We start from the raw sequence: 27,856 nt of genomic DNA, 5'->3' as shown, positions 1-27,856 counted from the left end.
TTTCGATCTCATCTCCAGTTTCCAATCGGCCACCGTCTTGAGCGGCCGGTACACGGATGTGATAGTAAAATAATTTGTTGTTTTTCAGTGTTATTAAACAATATCGTATATATTTGTAAAAACTTCAATCGAAGGAGGATAAGATAAAAATCGACATGGAAGGTCGTAGTTCGAGTACAGTGTCATCGCTTTGGCTGGCATCATTATTTTTAGCACTTTATCTCGTTGCTCCAATTGAAGGACGTAAGTATAATAAAAAAAACGCCATTTTGTAATAAACACATTTCAAAATATTGTTATCTACTTTATTTACGTTCTTATAATAAGGTAGTTCCGCCCTACGGGAAATTGAACATGAAAAATACTTTCTTACGCACGGTAGAGTATTAGATTGTACGGCAAAGTTTCTTGAACGAACTGCTTTCAACGACGTAACAAGTTCATATGAATCAACTAATGATAAGAGAGTTGTGAAAGATTTCCGGTTTACGGTAAGTCAGCGGGCCAATGGGCAGAACTGAATGAAGTTTTCTGTATGAAAAGCAGAATATGCATACATTTTTTAATTCTAAACATGTTCAATTTTACAATGTTTTAGTATGTCCAAATGCTTCAGACTGGCTGGATTTCCTCCCTAGGGAGTTATTCATATTTATTTTTTTTTGCAACAGAGAGGGAAAACATTTTTGAGAAGGGAATATTGAAGTCTAGGCATTTGCAGACCTGTCATTGGCTGGTTTAAGTAGCCACTTTACACACTGTGTAACAATCATAATTTCTGCAAATGCCTAGACTTTCATATTCCCTTCTCAAAAATGTTTTCACTCTCAGTTGCAATAAATGTTCAATTATAGTTTACCGACGAAGATACTTTTTTTTCGTACACAAATATCGGTATTTCTTTATAGACAGTAAAATATAAATAGCAACGCGTGTAATTATAAGTTGGTTAAATTCCTGACGATGAGGTAGTAACCTCGAAACCGGTCAAAGTGTAATTTAAAAAAAAAATATAGTAGTTTATACAAATGTATAAACAAATAAGTGTAAAATGTCATACCACAAAGTGAAAAATGTTTTTGATAACAATAATAACTCAATTAACTTCCCATTGTAATCGGGACCCAGGAGTTATCCAGAAATAAATATTGAAGAACATGTGTAGATACACGCCAAACCAAGTTTTTAATGGGGTCGAAACTGGTCATTGGTGGAAAAAAATACCTAATAGAACATTATTTCGGGTGATAAAAATATCTAATTTTTTTATTTTTTTTGCAATTTGGTCATAAGTAAGAATGACAATATTCGACAGAAGTCCTCCATATAATTTTCCAAACTCACAGTGAAAGGGGGCAATGAAAGCAGTTCAGCTGAATTCAATTAAAATCGCATTTTATGAAACTGAAATAAAAAAATAACGTCACTCGATTTTTGTGAACAAAATAAAAAAAATTAGTATGAGCGCAACCTATGGAAGACCGTTAGTCTTTAAAACGGTTTTGGGGTATTTAAGGGGCGGGGCTTTCAATGTTATTTATTCTTTATTTAAAAAGTAAAATAAAACATATAAATAATGTATAGTACTGTGTGTATACTTTTATGTTTCTAATATTATGTTTTCTTACTATTTTGGATTGTATTAACTGATATTATATATTATCACAAAAATGTTTACTTTTTATATACCGTCCCAAAAGATTTTTTTTATAACTCTTGCGCTGCTATTCCAAACGCTCTCGCGGCCGTACAAAACTCTTTTTTAGCGCGTATTTTGTAAGTAAATACGGGCTATAAAAGCCTTTTCTGCGGCCGCGGGAGCGTTTGGAATAGCAGCCCCGGGAGTATAACATGTTAATCTTGTTGGTTTTTATTTTTATGTTAATACATGTGTTTTATTAATAAAACAAATTTTAAAAATGACGCTGCACAAAAAAAGTTTACAGTTTCTCCATTTTCAAAGCGAGTTTTTTTTTATAAAATTAAAAAAAGATAAGGTAACAATAAATTACATGAAATCAATAAAGATATTGAATAATTCAAATAAATGCAAGAAACGTATTAACAGTATGATTTTTTTTTTTTGCAGAACTTTATAAATATATTGTTCAATTATGTAGTTTTGCAGATCATGCAAAAAAAAAACCTGTTGTATTTGCTAAAATGTACGGCTGATTGACATTGATTATCTAATTCTAAGTCTAATATAAGGAATGTTGGTTTAAGTAAAATAATAATAAAAATATTTGATAACACAAATAAGTTACAAAAACACATTGTAAAAAAATACACATAGTATGCTACTTAAAAAAAATAATTTAAGAAACATTTGCGTTCTTTTGATTTACCAAAAACATTTCAATTTTAGGGCCCATTTTGAACGATTTTTTTATTATTTTAAATGGGAATCAAGTTGTGTTAGAGCGGGGTGCGAACCTCGGACCATTGATACGTGAGCTCACGACGCTAGCCACGAAACTACAACCCGACCGATTCTTACTATGTATGTACTACGTATAGGTTAGGCTCAATTATCCTTTACAAAAAGGTAAGCTGATCAGTTATGCGCTTCAAGGAATAATCAAATACTTCAGTGTGAAACAGCCTTATAAACAAATAGTTTACGTCAAACATCCTAGGAATTGAACCCGGAACGTAAAGCGCGGTAGGCGAACGCACCACACCACGGGCAACGAGGCGGATAGGACTTAAAATATAGGCAATCTAAAATATTTTAAAACACAAAAACACGATTTTGAATAATTTTTACTATGAAAAAAAAGAATGTTTCAATTTTTGGGGCCATTTTCAACACGTTGCAAATAACTCGCTTTTAGAAAATGGAAATCAAGTTGAAGTAGCCACGGGACCACAACCTGATTCAATTTAAACGATGTTTTGATTCGAAACAACTTTTCAACGATGTTTTTTTAAAAAAGGATGCAATACATGGAGGTATATACGACTTGTTGTATAGTGGTTGGCGCGTTCGCCTACCATTCTTGGGGTCCTGGGTTAGATTCCTGGCAGGGTGAATGTAAAATATTGATTTTAAAGGATTTTTGAGTTGCAATATTTCATTATTCCTTAACTGGAACCTGGAGCAAAAGACTTGTAACTTGATAACTGATTATCTGTAAATCAAAAACACTTCTTATTCATTTTCTTCTGCAGCGTAAATGAGGGACTAGATTTCTAAACATCCGTGTGCTGTGTAGCTGCAAGACGTGTTAAATCTAGCTCCTATATAATAATTTAAATTTGACCCTATTGAAAATGGGGAACTAGAATCCTAACTGCCTCGCACTCTGAGGCTGCAAGCCGTGTTGGGATGCTTGTTGTACAGCGCGGTGATTTTCACAATAAATGGCGCTATATAAATTATTCTTAATAAATCAATAAAACTAGTACTTCATGCAACGGATGATCGAACTACGCTGCATTGAGTTTATGATGATGACGTTTGTATTTTATTTAAAAATGTTTTTTTTTTTTTTTTTAATGACTTAACCCTCTTTTCGCCGAGGCAAATGATTGGCGTAATTCAATAGCAGGTAGTATGGAATAAAAACACGTCTGAAGATTTCTTTGAAATCAATATGGAAAAACAGAATTTGTATTCAGAGGCCGTTGGATTAGTTTTATTTTTACCATGAATCTAATACAATTTTGTCCGCGACGTGGTGCAGTGATGAGCACATTCGACTATCAAGATAAAACACCACACTCAAAATTCACGAAACAACAACGCTAATAATATTAATAATTATGGATAACTTATATAACGCCATTTTCGTAATATAATATCTCAAGGGCGCTTTACAAAGTGATTATATAAAAATATTAATTTAATTTTAACTTTTTAATTTCAGAAAAAAATGTACTTTTTCATATTACTTTTTCACCACATGCTAAGAATTTATTCAAATGATTTAGAGAACAAGTGGGTTTTAAGTTTCTCACAGTTTCGGACTTCTGCTGGGAGAGCATTCCATGCCGTAGGGCCTGCGACCGCAAATACACGTTCGCCGAATTTAGTGCGCTGTTTGCGTAGAGGTATAATAACTTTTCCTTTCGACGTAGATGTAGCTGCTCTAAGCGTAAGACGTCTGTCAGCTAGTTCATCTGGAATGCAGAGTTCCCTTAGATATTCTGGAGCAGATTTGTGCAGTGACTTATACATAAGCCAACAGAGTTTGTATTCTACCCTCTGTGGAAAACGTAGCCAGTGAAATTCCCGAAGTAGTGGAGTGATATGACTGAACTTAGAGATTCCAAAAATAAGTCTCGCTGCGGCATTCAATACAGAATATAGGCGAGTCATTTTATTCATTGATATACCTGCGTAGATACCATTACAATAATCGACTCTAGACACTACAAACGCATTTATTTATACAAAAAGTATCACCTGTATTATCTCTTCACATGTTGGTCTATGTTAGAAAATTGCGTTGTATTTTTTTAATTATTTTTATTTTGAATCTTTAAGTAGGGCACAATAAAACACTATTCTTATGTGTGCTCTAATAATAACATTTTACATATAATATCGATGGCAGCTACGTTTACTATCGTACAAAATATCCCACAAAATGTCGAATTTAGCATTTCAACTGTGACGCGTAGACAATGAGGAACTTCAGCCCTACAGGAAATTGGATACGAAAAATGTTTTCTTGCACGCGCTAAAAATTAGAGCATTAAATTGTACGGCAAAGTTTCTGGGAAATGTATGAAAAAAATTATAAAAATATTTTATTAAAAGCGCACTACTTTGATCGACGTCACTAGTTCATATGAACCAAACAATTATATCAGAGCTGAGAAGGATATCCGGTTGGCTTACCGTAAACGAACCAATCGGAAGAACTAACAGAGAACAACCTCTCACGTCTCACGCGGAGTTATTTCAGAAATAAAAACTTTAAAAAAAGCGCTGATAATACGATATATAAAACAAAATAAAATTTTTTTTGGCTTAGTTTAATAGTATATTGACAAATAAAAAAATACACTGAACTTCCTCAATACGGTAATTTTAAATCTCTTTATTTAAAATATAAATATCTCTAAAAACAAAGAATATTTCCGGTAAAATATCGTATGTTTTGCGAACATGCGCCGTAAATTATGGTATTGATACAATCGACTGCGTTGAGTGGAGGCGAATGTGAAACCGCCTATCGCATGTATCAATTACAATTTATTACGCCGTCTATTCTGAACCACACTCGCGGCACGAGAAAACAGTTTACATACAAAATACACGAGATAATACGGCCGCGAGAGCGTTTGGAATACCAGCCTAGAGCGCACGTTGTCGCGAGTACGGGTTTTGTTTACTTTACACATACACACAAATGTCATAATGTTTTGTTACAAATGAATAAATCGTCTAGAAATAAATATTTAAGACATAGTTTTATTATTGTAATTAAAATGCAGTTCCACCAAGAAAAAGAAAAACTCAATCTATTAAATATTTCAGAGGTCAAAAGTATGTGATACAAAAAAAAACTTATTTAGGTTCTCGATAGAGAACAAAACGATTTTAAGCTTAATAGAGCTTATTGACATCTCTAGAGAATTATTACTTTGAGACTTTAAGGGTAATTATTAAAACTTGTTCAAAACTTTCGTATGAAATACATACGATTATGTACTTTGTTTTTATATATAGAAAAAAAGTATCGTATGTAACACACACGGAAATTTAATTCGTTTTAAAAAATTAAACCGATACATCGTAAGATACACATACGGTCATAAGAATAAATGCAGAAGCTTCGTAAAAAACCGTAAGTACTGTATACGGATTTTGAACCGATATGGATTCCACGCAAAAAAATCGTTACAGCGAAATCTCAAAAAGTGTTGATTGGAGACACCATTTTCAAATGTCGAATTTAAACTATAATGCGTATAAGTTAAAATTCAAATTAATAGCGTGTAATTGTAATTTAGGTGAACGAAAACATCTTTCAAAAGCTCACCTGAAAGGAAATTGTTTTCGACATACGATAGTTTACGTAGCTACTGTCGTTATCTTTATATATATAATTCCTCTGTACGTGTGATGTTAAATTCCTTATAATTTCTTTTTATTGGATTTTTGGTAACACTAAAATAATATTAAATTTAATGCATTTTTAAAAATCGTATTTCTACATAACTACACCCCTTTGTTGGTGAGACGACCGGAGTTTGACGTTTGCAAAAAGAATGCCATATTTGAAAAAATATATATTTCATGTTTTGGAATTCAACCATAAACAAATACCTACTTAAATTCAATATTTTTTTAATATTGACAATTTGTAGTTTTGGAATTTAATCACAAACAAGTATCTAGGTACCTACTTATCAATGAAAAGTTTTGCTAACGTTCGGGCAGGACAACGTCCGCTAGTTTTATTTATAAATTGTTTTACACATGTTATAGCTTAACCTTAAGTTTGAATGGTTTTTTTTTTCTTCATAAATGTTTTTTCCCATATCATAATTTTTTTTCCGTCATACATAAAATTGAATTTTGTAACTTCGCCTATTTTCTAAATGGGAGTCTGATTTTTAACTTTTTTATCGTGATCATGTTCAAGCTGGCTATACACAATTGTGCACGTAATTAGTGCTGGGTTAGGGTTATGTTTTTTTGTAATATTTTTTATTTCCCTATTATTTTAAACAACAATAGATAACTATAAATAAAAAAATAAGCCCCGGGTTCGATGCAACGCCAAAATTTATACGAAGAAACAAAAAATCAAAAGAACACTGCACAGTCGTCCTAAGAAAGGATCCTCGTGACGAGATTTCTCAAATCAATTTTGTTGGTAAATATTTATATATATATCCATTTACTGACTTTTCTATGCCTACGAGTTTCAAAACGTACCCGTCTTTTCATCAGGACAATTATGTGAATTGATGCTAGCGAAATAAATATCCTGGCGAAATGTAATTAATGTCCTGACGAGAGACAGGTAAGAATGAAAAAGTTGGTACGTGGTTATATACAAATATTTACTAACATAACATTTAACACATTACAACACAGATGAAGAACATTTTAGAGAAGATAATATTGAAGTCTAGCCATCTACAGGGCTTATGCCTTGTCATTGGCTGGTTTAAGTGGCCACTTTACACACTGCGTAACATTCACCATTCTGCCTATATTTGAACATCTATATTCCTTCAATTCTTTCATATGTTGATGTTTGTGAAGTTAAAGAGCTGAAACCTTTATTTATGCGGGTGTGATTCATACAATTGAATCTTAATACACTTAAACCAGCTAATGACAGGTCATAAGCCCTGTAGATGCCTTGACTTCTATATTACCTTCTCTGAAGATGTTCTTCATCTCTGTTGTAATATGTTAATATTAACAGCTCCCAGGGAGTTGAATCCAGTCCTTGTCTTCAAAAATTTAGACGAACACAAAATATTGTTAACATAACATTTGAACACAAAATGACTAACTAACTAACTAACTAACTAACCATCACGCCATTTCCCCAGAGGGGTAAGCAGAGAGGATAGAACGCCACACCACTCTGTCCTGGCACACTTCCTTTGCTTCCTTCACATTCATACATCTTCTCATGCACGCACGTCGATTATTCCGACTTTTAAATTTTTATTTTATTAATGTGAAAAATAACTGTCATTTTAAAAGGGACATTTATGTAGTTAAAGGAAAAGAAGAGTCACTATATCGAGTTAAACAACTCCAGCCAGGGACATTCATGGGTAATGAAACGTTGAATATAATCAATATATTGATAGTTGACCACGAACTATTAATATAAACAAGTTAAACCTGTTTTAATAAATAAGTATCCATCGATAGTAAATTTCAATAAACTTAAATAGTTAAAAAAAACCGTCTGGGTTTAGATACCATATTTTACAGGATTTAAACTCGAAATGCTAAAAAATTCTTGAATAAAAACAGGTCTAAAAAATCGATATTAATTAAAATAGGTGATTGGTCTAGCAATATCTTGAATGCAATCAATATTTTTGTACATTAGGGCGGAGCGAATTTTACATTTTCGATTTCCGCTGCTCTTATGGCAATAAAAGCAAAATTGTGGAGAATGTTAATTTTTTTATATGTCTTAAGACTTTTTTTTCTTCTTTTTATAATTGGATCTTATACTCTAATGCAGGGGTGCTCAAACTTGAACTGCTGGCGATCTACCTCAATATTGTTAGACTACGATCGATCGACTCTTGAGAGGCTGCAAGTATATGTGATGCAGGATTTTCGTCTAGGTAGAGTGTATCGTGGCACAGATATTAGTTTTCCGCACAATTTGTATTTTTTAGTTAAGGTAAGTGCAGGTCTGCTTTAAAATGTCAATGAAAAAACTCATAATTATTCAAAATTGCGAGTTTATTGGTTCTTACCAAACAAACGAGTTCTAGTGTCTAAACTTAACTAAAAAGTGACTTTGGATGAAGTGAAGCGTGGCACGGCATGTCCTCAGCATACTTTTCATAAGATGGTCCGCAATTACCGAGTGCTGATCGCAAACATGATGACATATGTTCTTAAGTTAGTCGATTGCTATATTTTGACTTAATTATCTTCATTTTAGAAAACGCAGACTCGCACTAGTAAGTTGACCCAAACATTGCCGTCGGCTGAAGGGCGATTTGCCTTAGATTCGGATATTTATATTCAAATATAAAACACCAGAATTTTGTAACAGACTTTATAGTATTAGATGATAATGTGCAATAGCAAAGAATTAAGGACAATATAAATGAGTGACAATTATAATAAATTATCAAACTGACGTTTCGGAAAGATAAACACATTATTTTATTTTTAGAAAATACATGCACAACCCCGACTAGCAGTGCTGGCAACTGTGTTCCCATAGAAGATTGCCATAGCCTCCTTGCAATACTAAGGAACAGGCAGCGTCCTGCCGACCAGACGAAACTACTCAAGGATTCCCGATGCCCATCTGCCCAAGCAGGTAATTCCAGTAGGTTATTCTTGCATTAAAAATAAAGACAGAAAATTCTGAAAACAGTAAACTTGATGGATAAAAGCATTGGCAACCTAACGATTTCCAATTTCCGTTTAAAAAAATGTTTTGTACGAAGGTTGATTGATATGTTCCAACCCTAGCCTATTTCAAAGTGGATGAAAAAAAAAACCTTATTGTTAAACGTAGTTTCCCCCTGGGCATATATTCCGACCCCTGCCAACCACTCATCTACACAGCACATGACCTTATTGTCGTCCTAAAATTATGTCCACGAAAAAAATGTTCCATGAGTTTTGGGAATGGTCGGTAGTCACTGGGGGATTAGATCACGTGAATATAAAGGCGTTCGACCAATTCAACAATTGACACTAACGCCTTGTGTACTGGAGCATCGTCCTGATAAAGCAGCACCTAGCAGCATTTCGCAGTGGTCAGCGGCCTGTCGTAACTAAGCCGATGCAGGTTTTAGCTTGCCGCTCGGTAGCACTAGTTTTGGGAATGGCCGGTCGTCACTGGGGGACTAGATCAGGTGAATATAAGGGTGTTCAACCAATTCAAAAATCGACACTAACGCCTTGTGTACTGGAGCATTGTCCTGATAAAACATTACCTAGCAACATTTTGCAGTGGTCAACGGCCTGTTTGTCTTGTCGCACGTAGCCATATCAGGCTAAATGATGCATACACATCATATATGTGGAACAAATTATTTAACCCTGGTGTGTTATTGTTTAGGAGTGAGCGTGTGCTGTCCCACGGCGGGTTGCACCACGGCCGACGGCACGCAGGGCAAGTGCGTGGCGCTCGACAGCTGCGCGCACCTCAAGGCGCTTTTCAACGGGCCCAAGCCGCTGCCGCCCGCCACGGTGCAGTACCTGCGCAAGTCCTCGTGCCAGGGGCCCGCCAGGTTCAATGTCTGCTGCGGCAGCCCGCCGTCTAGCCCAACGACTGAAACGGTAACGAACTGTTATCCACGACTACTTAAAAACCTTGAGCTACCTGCGTAGATTCAAGCTGACCGAGATCAGCGCCTGCCCATGCGATGGTGTCACTTCCCAAGGTCCCTTTTTTTTCATTTACAGAGAATGCAACCGGAAGCGCGATGCGGAAGTCTGGATGAGGATTTACAAGATATTCATATAGTGATACGTCAATTTATTTATTTATTTTAAGTCATAAGGACTTGTCAAGGAAGGTTACATTATACATGATAGATATAGTTCAGGCAATAAAGCCACTTAGAAATAGCGCGCACACCAAGGTGCTCTCGAAAGAACCAGAAGGATATTCGTAAATATCCGACACGTTATCCGTTCAGGATGTTTCGGAATCCACCCCAAGAGCTTTGAAAATAGCAGACGCGTCGAATGGAGATACCTGAGGCGTTATCCACCCCAATAATAACGGATACAAACAAATTTCTTTTAAAATACATTTGTGATTTTGTGACGTCACGAAATGGAACAGTGCTAATTAAAAACGAGCGCCTGAGTGATTCCGAAACATCTCGAACGGGAAACGTATTTCCTAATGATTCCGAAGCATCGAGAATTGATAGCGCGTCGGGTACTTACGAATATGCGGCCAGCAGCCCGATATATTCAACTGATGTAATAATTGAAGTGCATCTGAGAGCCCTTTTTAACGGTTTTAAATGGCAATTTTCAAATCGTTTCCTAAAAGCCGTAAATAACGTGTGCTGAAAAAATGGGAATCGAGTTGTGGTGGAGTGCGATTTGAACCTCAGACTTTTGATCCGCGAGTCTACAGAGGGACCACAGCCAGGTTCAATAATATACATTGTGTTGTATAGATAGTAAAGAATTGTACCTATACATTGAAAGTAAAGGTGTTTTTTTTTCCACCTTGAAAATACTTTTTAAAATTCATATAAAATTTAAAATACAAGTATTTAAATTGTGGAATACATTCATAGACATTTTTTTTTAAACCCTGGAGGCTCTCACATCGTGGGTTACACAAACAATATACAATAATATTAAAAATATACGAACACAAATCACTAGCTATAGGAGGAAACGATGATATAATCAGATTTATTGTGGTTAAAAATCTTTGATTCTAATTTATTGTAATTAAACATTAATAACAAAACCATACGTTTTTTCATTGCTTAAAACCGCAAAGATATTTGTAATTAGACCGGATCTTAATAATTTATTGGATGTTGTTATTTGTTCTTAATTATTTATTTATTAGACCTGTTATTTAATTTCTATCGATAGTTTTCCCGAGATGATTTTTTAAAGCTTTTGTGCACTAAGAATAGACCTCACAACAGCCGAACTGCAATGACATGGCAGAAAATTTGTATGAGGATCTATCGGATCCTATTTTTTTATTTTTTTATTATTTAAATTTTATTGATAAACCCTTACGGGTTACATACATTTAACAAAATGTTTTCACTTTTAAAATTCAAATTCTACTGTTAATAATAATATTTTTAACATCTTTTGTAAAGGTTGCCTGAGTCTTTTGTTTAGTTTTGTCTGGTAGTTTATTGTATAATTTCAGTCCATGGTTTATAAGTCTCGATTGTCCTTTTCTCGTTTTAAAAGATTGTATATGATATTTTTCTGAAATTCTCGTATTGTGTTCATGTTTACTACAATTTTTTTCAAGTTTTAATTCTTCGTCTACAATTACATCAGTGGCTAATTTATGAATAAATTTTAAAGATTCTAGTTCAAAGAGTTCAGTTACGTTTAATTGTTTAGTTTGTTCAAAAAGTTCTTTAGTTGCTGTTAATAAAGGCAACGCCTGTTTTAAGGAACTTATATTTATAGTATGTTTGGAAGCTTGTCGCACATTATAAACTATGGATTGCAGATGATAAATAAACACACTATTTTATAATGATGTTACATATTTTACATTTGCTATATTTAACTTAATTGAAATTATTGTATTAAGTGTAAACATATTTTTTGGTGTATGCATGAGTGTCCTAAATTAATATGCAAAGAAATTGACAATATTTATGTACTTACTGTTTGTTTATCCAATAAAATAAATAAAAACAGTAAATTCATTATCAAGTGGCAGTAACTCGGATATTTTTTGAGCAAGAACGAATAAAACCCAAAAAACTGGTTTTAGTCGACCACTGAATGTAAAATATTTTATTTTGAGGTAAACACGTCTTCGTGTTTGGTACGAATACAAAAATACAGATACCTAACAGATATGGTGATGAATGTGGACTTGCTAAATGTTCTTTGCATTAAGGAAACGAATTATTTTCTATCAGCATTTTAAACAAGCAACATGAAACGTACACAGCAGTCAGCTAACTCATAATGGACTTAACTTCTCAAGAAGTCAGAATAAGTACAAACGGAACTTATTTTTTGGTAAAATTGAGAAGTCCAAAAATGATTATTTTCCAATAAATTTGTGGCGAATCTTGCAGGAGCCTCTAGGTCCCGTGCCCAACGTAGACCACCTGCTTCCCGCCGCGGACAAGTGCGGCATGGAGGCTTCCGAGGACCGCATCGTGGGCGGAAACGTGACCAACATCGACCAGTACCCGTGGATGGGTCTCGTGGAGTTCCGCACCAAGCGGAACACCATCTCGCTGGGCTGCGGGGCGACGCTCATCAGCGTGCGCTACGCCCTCACAGCGGGCCACTGCGTGTTCGGAGACGTGCTCACGCAACTTGGAACGCCGTAAGTCGCTAAAATTACCTAATGTTTAAATTAATGTCCTGAATATAACCTCTCGTGTAAATATACTACAAAATATTTTTCTTTAACTGTTCTCATTTTGTGTTTTTAAATGTGTGTTTAACACTTATTGAGTATTTGTAACTTGTTGGTTTAAATGATTTTTTAATGACATATTCTTCAAATAACTCAATTTTACTCACTTGTATGTATATTTAATAAATTCTCATTTTTCTGTGTCTCGCAGTGCCGTTTATTTCTTCTTCTTCTTCACGTGTCATGTTGGGTCCCTCCGACGTTGTCGATCGCTTGGGAGAAAGCTTCCCTATCCTAAGCAGTGCGAAACAGCTCCTCCGCAGTTCTAATCCTGGTCCATGCACGGATGTTTCTAAGCCAGAAAAGCTATTTTCTTCCGACCCCTCTACGTCCCTCGATCTTCCCCTTCATGACAAGCTGAAGTATGGCATATTTATCACCTCTCAACGCATGGCCAAAATATGAAATCTTACGGAGCTTAACAGTGGTGAATAGTTCTCTATTAGTATTGGCACTACGTAATACTTCATTGTTGGTTATCATATCAGTCCAAGATATTCTTAACATTCTACGGTGGATCGACATTTCAAATGCTTCAAGGCGGTTTATAAAAGTAACTTTAAGAGTTCATGCCTCTACACCGTACAGTAAGACATACCATATATAACATTTGACCATTCATCGTATCAGCTTAAGGTTTATATTATCGTCACAAAGAAGATTTTTCATTTTGTTAAATCCTGTTCGGGCTGCTTCTATTCTGTATTTTATCTCCATGTCGGGGTCTAGATTTTCAGTGATGATACTGCCTAAGTACCTGAACTGTATCACTCTCTTGATTGACACCTTTAAGTTGAAGATTTACATTTAGATGGCTCTCTCGGCTAAAAACCATAAGTTTAGTTTTGTTTCCATTAATATTTAAACCAAAACGTTCACCGACGGAGTTAATCTTATCAAGCAGTTCTTGAAGGTTTTGTATATTGTCTGCAATTTGAACGGTGTCATCTGCAAATCTAATATTATTGATAGCTACACCGTTTACCTTCACCTAGATTTGTACCAATCAGCGCTTCTTTGAAGACCAAGTCAGAGTACAGGTTAAACGAGAGAACACAACCCTGCCAGACGCCTCGCTAAATGTTGTGTCGGTGCATGAATTTTAATTAAATAAATGCACCGACACTATCTTATGTCGGGTTCATTAACTCGGATTTAGATCTTTCTTTTATACTTTTCAAAAGTATACCGCCTCTGTTATACAGGATGCGGCAGCATAACCTGCTGAATTAAATTGGGCACCAGGAAGTGAGGTTTGGCTGATAGAGAGTGCGGATGGTTTTATTCAAATAGGTGGTTCGGGATGTTTTTTATTCTTTCCACTTAAGTATCGAGAATGCGGGGACGAACGAACAGCGCGCGTTTGCCGTAGAGCCTTACTTTTAAAACGGTTGGCTTGATCGTCGCCACGCTGCAAACATTCCGCGCTCACTTCAATATTGCAACCGAGCTCGTATTCCTGGCCGGCAATTGATTAATATGTGGGTAAAAACATTTAGAGAAAATAAAAGAGTGGTTAAGAGAAGATCAGGAGTAAAACGGCTTATAAGATCAGCACAGAACATTAAGAGAATTAGGTTGCAGTTACAAATAATTCTGATCGCTATTTGAACATAATCGAAGATTTTTTTCTGTTAAATCTCGAGGGGCGATCTTCAGTGGCCGACGCCTTCACCCGATTTAGCCCCTTACAACTTTCATGGAGGTATCTCAATTGCATCGTGGACACCGATCGTCTAAGAACCTTACTCAACTGAAGGACAACATTCACCAGGCAATAACCAACATACCCATCGCTATGCTGGAAAGAGTTGATCGACAGTTCATAATTCAAGTAAATCGGCTGATGGGTGGGCCCTACTTGCCGGATACAAGTTTTAAAACTCTAGTCTCTGGTTATATTTTCTACTATCTATTAAATTTTTAGTACACAAGGATATGGTGTTCCTCTTCACAGAATCCAACGATCTTGATTTGGATCTCCCAATACTTGTGCTATATAATATAAAATAGTATGATTAATAAAACGTCAATTTTTCTAAGGTTGGTGTTTTTTCTTCAGGATCAACTTGCGACTTGGCGAGTTCGACAAAAGGACTTTGAAAGACTGCGTTACAATAGCTGGAGGCGATGACTGCAACGATGAGCCTGTGACCATCCCTCTTGAGACAATAATCCCCCACCCCAAGTACAACCCAGCGGTCACTGGAAACCAGAAGAATGATATAGCCCTGCTAAGATTGTCGTCTGACGCGCCCTACACGTGTAAACACCACTTTTATATTTTACTACTCAGAACGTAATCACTTTTAAGTATATTTGATTAATCAATGGATGGTTTGTATCAAATAATAGTTGTAGGTACAATAAATTAAAATGAATGATCAGTAGAGATAACAAATATATAGATGTTTACACGGTATAATAGTTTTGCACGAGCTTTTACCCCAAATTTGTATGAAAAATACAAGATCTGGTGAAACCGTGACTTTAAAGCGGTCAGTCATGTTAGAGAGAAAATATAATATATATGATCCGTGCAGTACCAGACCATTCATGTAAATTGAGTTAACTGTAACGTCACTTTTAACATGCGTATTAATAGAATATTGGAATGAATTTATGTGATTTTTTGCAAACTTTCAAAATGTAAAGAAATGCACTGCCAGTATTTGTGGTCAGAAACCACCCGTGATAGGTACGCCTCGTTATGTTGCAGACTTCATCCGGCCGATCTGCCTACCCACGTCCGACATCAGCAGCCAGGGCACGTCGTCCATGATCGTGGCCGGTTGGGGCGCCACGGAGACGGGCCGCCCCAGCGACCAGAAGCTGCACCTGAAGATCGATCTGGTGGGCCTGAGCGAGTGCCAGCGCGCCTACTCGGGCCGCCTGCGTGCCGACCTGTGGGAGCGCCAGCTGTGCGCGGGCGGCGAGGCGGGCAAGGACTCGTGCCGCGGCGACTCGGGCGGGCCGCTCATGGCGGCGAGCACGACCGCCGACAGCGGCGCCGCGTGGACGCTGCACGGCGTCGTCAGCTTCGGGCCCACGCCGTGCGCGCTGCCCAACGTGCCGGGCGTCTATACCAAGGTCTTCTCCTACCTGGACTGGATTAAGAGGGAACTCAAGCCATGAGCTGCCAGCTCCCAGCTGACGTGATCACCAATTGTATTACACTCGACTATAATCACAACCAGACTTGCGAACCAACAATAAATATTCAGAACAATTTAATAAAACCCCCATTGCCATTCACATAAAAGTATCGTTTATTTTTTCTAACCTTTCGTTGTTTTGTTTAGTTGTTGATTTATACGAGTAAGTTTTTGTTAATAACCGTTTACTTCAAAGTTCAAATAATGACAGAAATGATTTGTAGTGCGCATTTGGGAGCTTCTGTTTGATCGGCGGCGCGGCGGTGGGAGTATTGGTAAGGTCAAAAGGTAGTTCTGCAGAGGGATTCTGCATGAGAGAACTATCTCGAAACGGTTAGCAAGTAGATTTTACTTATCCATACTAATAGTTGGGGTTTTCTGCCGGTCCGCAGAAATACTTGTCGACCATTTAAAAATTCCTCAACTAAAAAAAGCGTCATTTGATATTTATAAACCAATAAACAAAATACCACATAAATAAAAGTTTTTATGCCTGCGTTACCGGTACGCATTTTTTTCTCCTATTTTCACCGGTCCGCAGACTCAAACAGGTTGGGAAACGCTGGTCTATATAGCTGTAATAAAATCTTCGAGCTACCGCCATCTGTATGTTACCATCTAAAATAATATATCGATTATTTTGACTTTTTTTTTTCACATTTGAGAAGGAATAGCGACATCTATAAATACGCAGTGGAAGCTTTACGACATTAACATTGCTTATTAATACGATTGAAACACAATGGAAAATTTTAATTGAGAGTATTAAACATAGGATAAAATAATTATAATGGTTTTCATAAATCTTCTATAGAATAAAATAAAAACTCTGATTTCAGTATTACTTGAGTTTGGTACTTTCTACTTTTAACATTCGTAACCAGTAAAACCCGTTGATGCGAACCCCCCAGGGGTGCTCTAATGGATCTAATCGCGAGGGTTGAGGACATTTTATTTCTTGCGTGTGATTACACTTTGCTTCATATATGGCCACACGAAAGATGAACCGTCAAATGATGTAAAAAACAGAAAAAAAGCGAATACGGTTTGGTTAATTCAACTTAATGAAGTGTTTTTGGTAATGCAGTAATGTTCTAAATGAAAACCATCCATCATTTCACGTGTTCACATTTATTTGACGTTTAATCATCTCTGTGGTCATGGATATGATCCAAAGTGGAAACAGATGAAGAAAAAAAAATCCCCAAATTAATTACTCTCAAAGGGGAAGATTCAAAATACCACCCCAGGGTCCGTATTCTAAGGGGAAGTAAAAAAATTATCTTAAATTTTATCTACAAAGTAAAATTAAGTTGTATGCATGAAAACAAGAATAAGCTTACATTTTTTTTCTAAACATGTTTAATTACAGGTTACCGATGAATATACTTTGAATTTTCATAAAGATATACAAATTTTCGCATATAAAGTATCGATATTAGTTTATATCGTCGCGCTATGTATCGATGAAGACAGCGTTTATAATCGCGGCCCAGAAATTCGTTCTAGAAAAAATAGAAATATTAGAATTGTTTTTTTTTTTTAATTTTCAGACCAAAATTAAATCCAAGAAGTAAATAACATCACCATCATCATCATTCTCTTTGCGCACCCAATGGTGCATAGGGCACTGTATTGGTACAACAATTGCCGTGTATCTTAATATTTTTTGTAACATGAAAGTAAGATGATCAGTCTTACGCTTCAGGTACCAGTCCAGGGACTTTGAAATATTCTAGTGTAAAAACACATTTTTAAATAAATATTTAATGTCAACTCATGTCGGGAATCGAACACGAGCCCTCTTGCATGGTAGGCAAACGCGCTGACGTAAATAAATAACTCGTGCTGGAAAAATGTAAACTGAGTTGTGGTAAAGTGGGATTCGAAAGTCGGGCCTTCGGTCCGTGAGTAAAATATATCACAAGACCTCAGTTCAATAAAAAAAAACAAAAAAACTGTTTTTTTTTTAATATTTGTTAACTCAACTAAACCATTTTTAAAAAATATGTATCATTTTATCGTCGTTATGTTTTTTTAAAGTTTTGTAATTTTGAAGTTATTCCACCCTTGACGTCACGAGTTGTCGGTGGGTCGGTTAGCAATAGAACCCCGAAAATACACTAAACGTTGAAAAAAAATAGGGTTTTTTGGAGCTAGACGTTGGGCACGCGCGATGGTGGGGGTAATGATTGTTCGGCGGAGATAGCGCAGTGGCGATGTCTCGGAACAATTTTATCCTACAAATTGCTGTTTTCACGTGGACAAAGGTCGAGTCCTGGGACAAAAGAATATTTATTTTTTATTTTATTTTATTTTATTTTTGCACCACAACAGACCAGGAGGCCCAATTACAGTGGTGAATTACATCACAGAACACCCAGGCTTGAAAAAAATCATATTTAATTTTTGTGTTCTCACCGGGAATCGAACCCGGAACCTTCCGTGGGTGAGTCAAGCGCCTTGACCACTGCACCACGGATATTATATTGTTTTAGTGAAAACGGCATTTAATGTCCCGGACTAGCATTCCTGCCAGGAGCCTCTACCTCTCTCTCCCCTGCACTGCACACAATTTTTTTTTAAAAAGGAAAAATATATATTTACTTACATATTTCAAGGGATTAAAAAAAACTATGAGAAGCAACTTTAAAAGAAATAAATTTAAGTTAATTCAAAAAACATATTCAAAATTCATGTTAGGAAGATAGAAAATATCAGTCTAGTCGGTCTGGAGGGGACACGGTAAGCAAGTAGATTAATTAGTTCTGGGGAATCAAATTTATTATTTACAACTTTGTAAAGCAGGACCTGATCGAAGATATCTTTTCTGTTTTAATGAATTGAGGTTATGAAATTTTAAAGAAGCTAGGTATATAATTTGGAAAATGCAAATGAAATTTGGATGTATATAATATATACATATGTATACAGGGTGTTCTCTAAGCCCTGTCACATCCGAAACCACGATGATTAGTATGGGCAAGAAGACATATTAGCATATTTAAAAAAATATTTAGAACGAAGATAATTTGTAAAAATAAAATATCAAAAAGAACAAACGGTTGCTTACTTCTGCATGGGAGAAGCGAGGGGGCGCGGCCGCGCGGTTAACGGTGTGTCAGACTCCCCCCTCCCCCCTCCACCCTCCTCGTTTCTGCACTGCAGAAGTTAGCAACCATTTGTTTTTTTTAATATTTTATTTTTTTCAATTTTATTCGTTCTAAAAACTAATTTTAAGTGCCAATATGTTTTCTTGCTCATACTGATCATCGTGGTTTCGGATGTGACAGGGTTAAAAGAACACCCTGTATTATATATGTACACGATCCCGTAACTTCGAATGGACATTCGAATATTCACACGCACAAATACAATATTACCGACTATGCGATATCGCACGTAAGCGCTGCACGTGTAAAACGGACAAATACATTTTAAATATGAATTTAAAAAAAAACGATTTTCCAAAAAAATTATTATGTATATCATAAAAAATGATCTTCTGAAGATTCGCGGTATGGCCCGAAAAACCCGTGTTTAGCTTTGAAGTTTCTAGGATTTGTAACTGACAACTTTTATGGCACGTTTGTGTATAATATTATGCTTTGTTTTTGTTTTGTGTGGTATGAAGACCTACTTTACCGATATAGGTACATATTAAATAATTTGAATTAAATGAAAAAAGATAGCGTGTTCAGGAGAGATATTCGTTATATGGGTTTCGGTACCAGGGAGCGCTCGGGGCGCATACAAATTACTTTGTCTTGTAAATTATATATAATTTATTAGAAAACCAACAACTAAACTTACTCCGCGAACTCGAGAACAATGGTGTTCAAGAAAAGACTTGAAATTTTAGTATGTTTAACTCATAATTGAAAAAATATTATTCATAAACAATCAGAAAAACTAATTGAGCAAGGATAAAAAAAATCCCTTAGAAAATAACATGTTTGAATGCTGCTAAAAATATATTTATAAAAAAGTAAGACATTAAAATATAGTTAATCAATATTGGAAGAAAAACTAGTAAAAATACGTACTGCGTTCTTAAACACTTAAATATTAGTTATCGTTTTAAATGACCATGTGAACTGTCTATACAAAAATCAAAAGTAATGCTTGTATTTCGAGACAAAACTTAAGGTTAGGAAAGTACATTCTACTGCCTTCACCTTATTTATTCTGTCTATGAGATTAGAATGTATTTTCCGAGTTTTGTTTCTGGCGGGTATATTTTCAGACTAATTTCTCTAGAATGTTATTAGAAAAGAGAATGTATTTTTAATAAACTAATATTATAAGAAGATCACAAGGAGTTTTTATTTTAGAAGTCACCATATTCAATGCAATCGCTTAGAGCAATCTCTTAATCTGTCTTCATTGGAGAGACGTAGAACTGAGATGGACCTTATATACATTTTCAAAATACTTATGCTTTAAGTAATGTCCCATCTCTGTTGCAATCAATTTCTTTTCATGTTCCCAACCGCGTCACCAGAAGTCAAAATCTGCTAATTATAAAATCTTCTAAGAGCAACTTTGGTTTTTATGCCCCAATGTCCAGAATGTGTAGATTAGTCAATTCATCACACGACTTGGAATTTTTTGGGATAGATCTTCCGGCTTTTCGTAGATCTCTTCGCGACTAAACAGTGTGGGATGAAGTTGGATTGGCATGGTTTAGCTCAAAGTTTTAGGTCTTTCGTTTTTTTTAATATAGTGTATACAATTATTGTTTTGCCCTTGTTTGTCTTTGCTAAATAGTTTTATGTTCTTTTTGTTCAGTTTCTTGCATTTATGTTTCTTCATGTAACTGTTGTAATTGGCTTAGGCCGTATATATATAATAAATAAATGAATAAATTAATATTTCAACGAGTGTAATTTTGAATGAATAAACAGTTCCTGTAGAACAAACCCTTCGAACTTTTCCAAAGATGGTGAATGGTAATTAAACCTTTAGTTTAATTATTTAATGAAACAGTAACTTGATTGATTTTCTTGTTATATTAAATATGAAAAATGCTTTAAAATATTGTATTACTCATTTTGATTGTAAAATTAGTTTTAAACGTCTACTGAATGTATTATATTATTTTGAGGTTGAATTTTTGTTCCTAAATCTTGGGTAAAAAGATATGTATATTTTTAAAAAATAATTTTATCAAATATTTACATATTGTAAGTTTCGTGCAAGGCAATTTTGCCGTATATGTTAATAAATAAATAAATAAACTAAACCAAAAAATAAACTTAGAAGAGGAATAACGAATAACACTTTACAATCGTGCACCTATTTAATTAAAAATACGTAGGTATTTGCCAGATTTAGTAAAGCCATCAAAAGCGATGCACGGTCACCGTTCTAATTACATTTAAAAAAAAAAATCTCTACCTTTTTTGCCCTAAAAATCTATAGCTGCGTCTCTCTGGTACTTTTGTTACCGTGTTTCCATGACAATTTAGCTTTTCTCACTTGACAAACTGCCGACCCCTGGCCTAAGGCAATTACAGCAGTCATATGAAGAAACATAATATGGACAAGAAACTGAGCAAAAAGAACATAAAACTATGCAGCAAAAACAAACAAGGGCAATAAAAACACTATCAACATAAACATTTAATCTCACTTTCAGACAAAGGGACTTTGAATATTATGCAATTAAAATAAAAAACCTACTTTCACTGTCCATTAAAACAAATTATAACGAGAAAATGTTTGAAAAGGATAGGGGATAGGGGAGGTAGGCAGATTGTATTGATTGGATTGTATCATTCGTCAAAACCAATATTGAATCACCTGCTCCGCAAACGTATAGTTGATGTTATGTTTTGTTCTTTTATTGTGTGTTTTATAGAAAATTTTTCTCTCTGTACGTTAAGTCTGTATAACCATAAGCTGACCCATACCAATCCATCTTCATCCCACACAGTTTATGGCGAAAAGATCTACAAAAAGCCGGAAGATCTATCCCAAAGAATTCCAAGTTACTTATGCGGCGAATTGACTAATCTACACGTTCTGGACATTGGGGCATCAAAACAAAAGTTGCTTTTAGGTCATAGAAGTTATGGTGACACGGTTGTGATTCTAAATGAAAATATAAAACTAATTATTCATAGATGGCGCTTTTATATTTTTTTTATTAAAAAATAAATAAAGAAAAGTAATTTTTTGTTTTGTACACCATTTTGTGAAAAGGACCTAAATTATATTGTTATGGTATTTGTTACAATCAATACAGTGTAAAGTTTCCGCAAATCAAGTTATGTAAAATTTCCATAGAAAATAATCGGAAAAATGGCATTTTTCAATAAAAAATGATAAGAGCGCCATCTATAAATAATAAGTTTCATATTTTCGTTTAGAATCACATTAAATACAAAAATTAACACTTTACCAGGGCCACGATTACAACGGGAAGTTAACAGATTAATCTTCGACTGTCAATAAAGAAAAACCGATATTTGTGTACGAAAATGAGTATATTTGCATTAACATTTAAAGTATCTTCGTCGATAACCTATAATTGAACATGTTTAGAAGAAAAAATTGTATGCATATTCTGCTTTTCATACAGAAAACTTAATTTTGCTTTGTAGATAAATGTTAACTTCCCATTGAAATCGGGGCCCTGGTTGAGCAATGCTCCGAGGGACAACTCATGTTTATTATGGGAAATATTTATAGTAAGTATTAAAATTAATATAAAAATACCAACGACGTAAAAAAACAATTGGATAATCCGATTACTATTTTCAATGCCCTACTTTTCAGTTTATTTAAAAATGACAACTTTTCATAGATTAGGGCTGTAATAAAAATCAAAGAAAAAATGAAGATTATAAATAAATCTATTTTATTCCTTACCTCTGGAGTTGGTGGCAGCATCGGCGATTTTCTGGAATGCATCCAGATACACGGAAACTGCGGCTAATGTAGACCTGAGAAAAATCAAGAAAAAACTGATCTTAATAAATGGTTATATAATACGTGATGTAAATTAAATATATGTGTATGAGAGTTCTGAAGATCTTATTTATATAGATTTATTCTTGTGCAGTATTGTGCACACAGTGCTATATTGGTACAGTACATAGAAATTATTATTAAAAAAAAAAAACATAAACCTAACACAGCAGCAATTACGTACACAACACAATAATAATAATAATAATGTTTGGATAATTTATATGGCGTCATTTTTGTGAAAATCACCTGGACCATAAAAAATCTAGCCCCTATTTACATTTTTATTTAAAAAAAAATTATTTGACAATAAAGTTTAGAGTTTAAGTGATATTTTAAAAACGAAATAAAAAGCAAATTAGAAGTTAGATAACAACAAGTCTTGCAGCTACTGAGCGCATGGACGGTTGAAATTCTATACCCCATTTACTAAATTTAGATATTTGATAACATTTACATAATATGATAAAAATAATATGATAGCTAACATCACAAAAAGTCTTGCAGCTAATAAATTACAATGAACTTCCGTCAAGAATTTTCACTAAAAAACTTAAATGTTGTAAAATGCACCTGTGCCGTATAGTAAATAAATAAAATAAACGTCATAAAAAGAAAGAAAAAAAACATGACACTGACAAAACGATATAATTTGTTATACACTTTTAAGAGATATGAAAATATTTTTACTGCAGTCATAAAGGGTTAAATGTATAACAGCTGGAGTTAATTGATCAAATAACAATACCAATACTGCACACGAGCCCCAACTGGGAACCCAAAAATCACTTGGTAAGTATGCAAAGCAGCTTTAAAACACCTGGCGTAGAAGCCACACTAAGACAGTCACTTTTTATAACATAATTATTTTGGGTCGCTTTATTTTGCAATGTGCCTTTTATATAATTATAAATTTCTTTTAAAAATAATTTTGAATTTTTAAATGTTTTTGCATAACAATCTGTATTCGTATTAAATTTTTGTCAGAGGGAAAGAATAATACGGCTCTTTATGTAAAATAGAACCAGGGCCAGGATTACACTGGGAAGTTAACAGAGTTATCTGCAATTGACAATTAAGTCAAATATAATTTTCTATTTGAAAAATGAAATATTAATACAATGAATTTTTTTAACGTGTTCAATTACATGTTACCGGTGAAGATACCTCAAATTTTCATAATATGTGAAAATTCGATTTTACTTTATAGACATCATCATTCACTCTCCGCACTTAATCATCAGGCGCCGATAAGGGTTTGGATGATGACGCGACGATTGTATTTTTGAATTGGTATGAGAAATAGGAAAATATTCTTGAAACTAGGAACCGGGTAGGTACCTATATCAAAACTACAAAAATAGAGATTGGCATTTTTAAAAAAATATTTTGAAATTTTAGAAAAATCTGTGTTTTTGTTCTGTAATTCACCGCTCTAATAGGATTTGTTCATGCTGCAAACAAACCAAGTAATTTTTTTTAGTTTTTTTTGTGCTTTCCAAAATTATGTGTTTTTATAAGCATTAATGATTTTGTGAACGAATATCATTGTATTGAAGGGTTTTCTTTGTCTGTGTTAGTACTTTTAATCAATTTATTTATTTATTTCGACGGCTTACGCCTTTGACAAAGTATAAAATAATATAGAAAATATAGATACATAAAATAAAATTAGCAGAAAATAAAGAAATAATAAAGGAAAATTAAATAAGAAATTATAACATAGGTATGCCGCAAATTAACAATAAATAAAGAGTTTAAATATAAAAAGTATTCAAGTAACAGAGGCGATGTATCATAGTATAAACAGTAAAACAAGTATAACACTTAGATACATTTTTATAATTGAGTAAAAAAGTGATTAAAAAGTAATGATTTTAATTTATTTCTATAAAGATAAATGAAATAAATCAAAGATTCCATGTTTGTTCGCTAACATGTGGAGCCGTGGAATAGGTGAGTATTTAGCATAGTTTGAATTATGCAAATCAACAGCAAAAAGTATTTTGTCTCGTCCCACGCTGTCTAACATAAAAATTCACACAATTTAAAAGTTCAGGACTGTCAAGAACATTATTTCATAACTTAAAAAGCAGCACTAAATCTGAAATTTCCCTCCTATCACTAATACATATAAATTTTTACTGCTTCATTAAACATTTATAGTTAAGCTCTATAATGAGGAAGTTCGGTGTCTTTTTATTTGTTAAAATACTATTAAACTGAGCCAAAAAAAAATAATTTGCTTATCGTATTATCAGCGCTATGATTTTTGAAAGTTTTGTATTTCTGAAATAACCCCGCGTGTGACGTCAGAGGTTGTTCTCTGTTAGTTCCTACCGTTGGTTCGTTTACGGTAAGCCAACCGGATATCCTATCCAACTCTCGAATCATTGTTTGGTTGATATGAACCAGTGACGCAAATCAAAGTAGAGCGTTTTTATTAAAATATGATTTTTTTCGTACAATTTCAAGAAACTTTGCCATACAATTTAATGCTATAATTTTTACCGCGCGCAAGAAAACTGTTTTTGTATCCAATTTCCCGAAGGGCTGAAGTTCATCATTTGAATGTTTGATTTGAAATTCATGAATCTTAAAAACTTGTGTTGGACCTTCTCCACACTGTTTAAATGGGTAACATAATAAGGAGACCAAACTGAGGACCCGACCCATATTCTAACTGACTTCTTACTAGGGTCATGTATATTTTTTTTAATGCATCAACAGACTTAAACACCCTTGTTGTTCTGATAACGAAGCCTAGGGTTTTTGTGGCTCAATTAACCATCTCATTCCCATCGACTTCACCCTTGTGTATTTGTTTTTTTTTCTGGGGTTTATTCTTGGAGCTTTGTTTTGTAATATGGTGAATTTGTTTCAAATTAGTCGTGGTTTGATAGGATAATGTTTTGCTGCAGTGATCAGTGTGTGGTTCAGTGATTGTATTGCAGGTGATTTTGCATGAACCCCTATCAACAAATCTTCTGGTTCTTCCCAAAATTAAAAATATTTTATTAGCTGCAATCCTTCGTTACCACCTTAGTGTTGTGATGAAGTGTAAATTTCAATGCATATATAGTTTAGAAATGTTTATAATGAATGTATAGTTTAATGATAATTAGACACATATAAGTTAATATAAGGACATTCATATATTATAATGATTGTACAATTTAAGACCAAATAAAACATTTCAAAAAAAGAACTTACTGCTTTTCATACCAAGGGGTTATTACTTGAACTCTGACGAGGTTTCAATTTGCATTTTGCAATGATGATGCATTATATCAATGCTTGGTCCATTGTTGGTCAATTGTCACTAGGCGTACGGTCAACGCTCTCTCGCCTCACGTATCAACAAGACCTCAAATACAATGCCATTCATATTCATTCGATTTCATCCTCCACTGATCCAGCAATGTAAAACTATACGAGACAAACACCTTCGCCGAATTTGTGGTCACTTTTGGGTGATCCAGAGAAGGTTGGACTAGCAGGACATTTGTGTAGAAGATGATGTGTTTAATTACTAGTAGTTTGTGCCGTGTTGCAGTCGGCAGTAGATACATACATTCAGCGTTATTTCGTTGATTGTCATGTGAAGTGCCAAGAACCAAACACACAGTGCATCAGGTCGTTCCCCGTAGGGGTAGGCTGAGATTATAGAGCACCATATCACTATGTGCACACAGGCAAACCTCCCCCTACATTTACTCGTGAATGTGCGCCGATTATTCTGACTTTTGACATGTCCATCTCCTAGTATTTGTTGGATTTGATGGTGCCATGTCTTCCTCGTTTTCTGCATCTATCAACATTTGCACCGTAAATATTTTTAGGCATTCTTTCGCCGTTCATTCACCAATTACCGTGTTGAGTTTAATTTAAATCCGTTGTCTCCGTTGATGTTATTTGAGTATGTATTTTATTCTACACAACACACAGAGTTCAACGTTACCTCGATGAAAGCTCCTGGAACGGAAGCCAAAATGTCGGAACGAGCCCAACCAGCACGGAATCACCAAAAAAGACTATGATCGTATAAATCTAGGCACCCATTTAACCTGTAAACTGATAATATAATCAGACGAATGTCATCATTACAAACGATATTTCTCAAATCAATCTAGTCATGTTTGAGGATGCTGATAGCGTTATGACTTCAGGCATGACTGGCTTATGAACATTCTCTTTACTTTTCCGGTGTCTTTTTAGGTCACCCTAACGTTGACCATCACTCTGGAATATGCTATGCATCTCTATCCTGAGCAGTGCAAAAAATCTACTTCACGCTTCCTACTCCCGTCCATTCGCGAATATTGCGAAGCCAGAACATCTGCTTTCGGCCCACACCGCGTCGACCCTCCATTTAACCCTTGATGACCAGATGCAATAGCTCATATTTTCCACCTCTACTGTTTGTCAGCAACTTTCTATCAGCTCTAGCTCTCTGAAGAACGTTTGTGATGCCGATCATATCCATGCACTGTATGTGCGGCATTCTACGGTGGATTCATATTGTAAATGATACAACTCTTGTATTCATGGTACAACTCCAAATAAGAGTACAGACCACATATTTATATCATCTGACCGTTATCTGACGGAGTTTCAAATTAAGATAGGTCTTGTTTTAATATGTCCCTACATCACCACGAATGGTATTTTGTTGCTCTATATAAATTTTACTCTGATAGGTCTGTCCCCCAGCTGCAGTGAGTGAATGGCGGCCTTTTCCCCTCAATGATAGGTCTGACCATATTGTGGGAAAGCCACTCCATCTTGTCAGTTGACGTCCACATGACCTGTTACCACTCCACTGAAACCAGGTATATCATTACTAATTGGCAAATTATTTATCGTATCGTCGTTATTGAAATGCCAGATACAATTATCTAATACGTCCAGCGTTTTATACCCTTC

At 34.8% G+C, this 27,856-nt stretch overlaps 2 protein-coding genes across 6 annotated transcripts in view; one reads left to right on the top strand and one right to left on the bottom strand.

Annotated features, from left to right (window-relative positions):
• LOC148281986 (protein MTSS 1-like) overlaps window positions 1–27,856 on the bottom strand; it is a 258,306-nt gene that overhangs the window by 40,780 nt on the left and 189,670 nt on the right. For all 5 annotated transcript variants that reach the window (XM_088225798.1, XM_088225800.1, XM_088225801.1 and 2 more), the window contains exon 3: window positions 22,832–22,905. In XM_088225798.1, the coding sequence (XP_088081924.1) occupies window positions 22,832–22,905 (74 nt within the window). The remainder of the gene's footprint in view (window positions 1–22,831; window positions 22,906–27,856) is intronic.
• Window positions 17–16,062, top strand: LOC148281988 (phenoloxidase-activating enzyme-like). Its single transcript, XM_088225796.1, has 6 exons — window positions 17–243; window positions 8,850–8,999; window positions 9,750–9,970; window positions 12,451–12,707; window positions 14,863–15,065; window positions 15,520–16,062. Exons 1-6 carry the CDS (start codon window positions 156–158, stop codon window positions 15,933–15,935), a joined length of 1,335 nt encoding a protein of 444 aa, XP_088081922.1. The 5' UTR covers window positions 17–155; the 3' UTR covers window positions 15,936–16,062.

Source organism: Micrasema longulum, unplaced genomic scaffold (genome assembly GCF_059751315.1).
Source record: "Micrasema longulum isolate JH-2025_06_02 unplaced genomic scaffold, ASM5975131v1 h1tg000387l, whole genome shotgun sequence".
NCBI lineage: Eukaryota > Metazoa > Arthropoda > Insecta > Trichoptera > Brachycentridae > Micrasema > Micrasema longulum.
This window is presented reverse-complemented; position numbering and strand designations above follow the sequence as displayed.

Excerpts from the sequence above, each read along its gene's own strand:
- LOC148281988 (XM_088225796.1), top strand. The coding sequence starts at position 156 with ATGGAAGGTCGTAGTTCGAGTACAGTGTCATCGCTTTGGCTGGCATCA. Across the intron at positions 244-8,849 it reads CGTTGCTCCAATTGAAGGAC|AAAATACATGCACAACCCCG; the intron begins GTAAGTATAATA and ends TTTTATTTTTAG. Across the intron at positions 9,000-9,749 it reads ATGCCCATCTGCCCAAGCAG|GAGTGAGCGTGTGCTGTCCC; the intron begins GTAATTCCAGTA and ends GTTATTGTTTAG.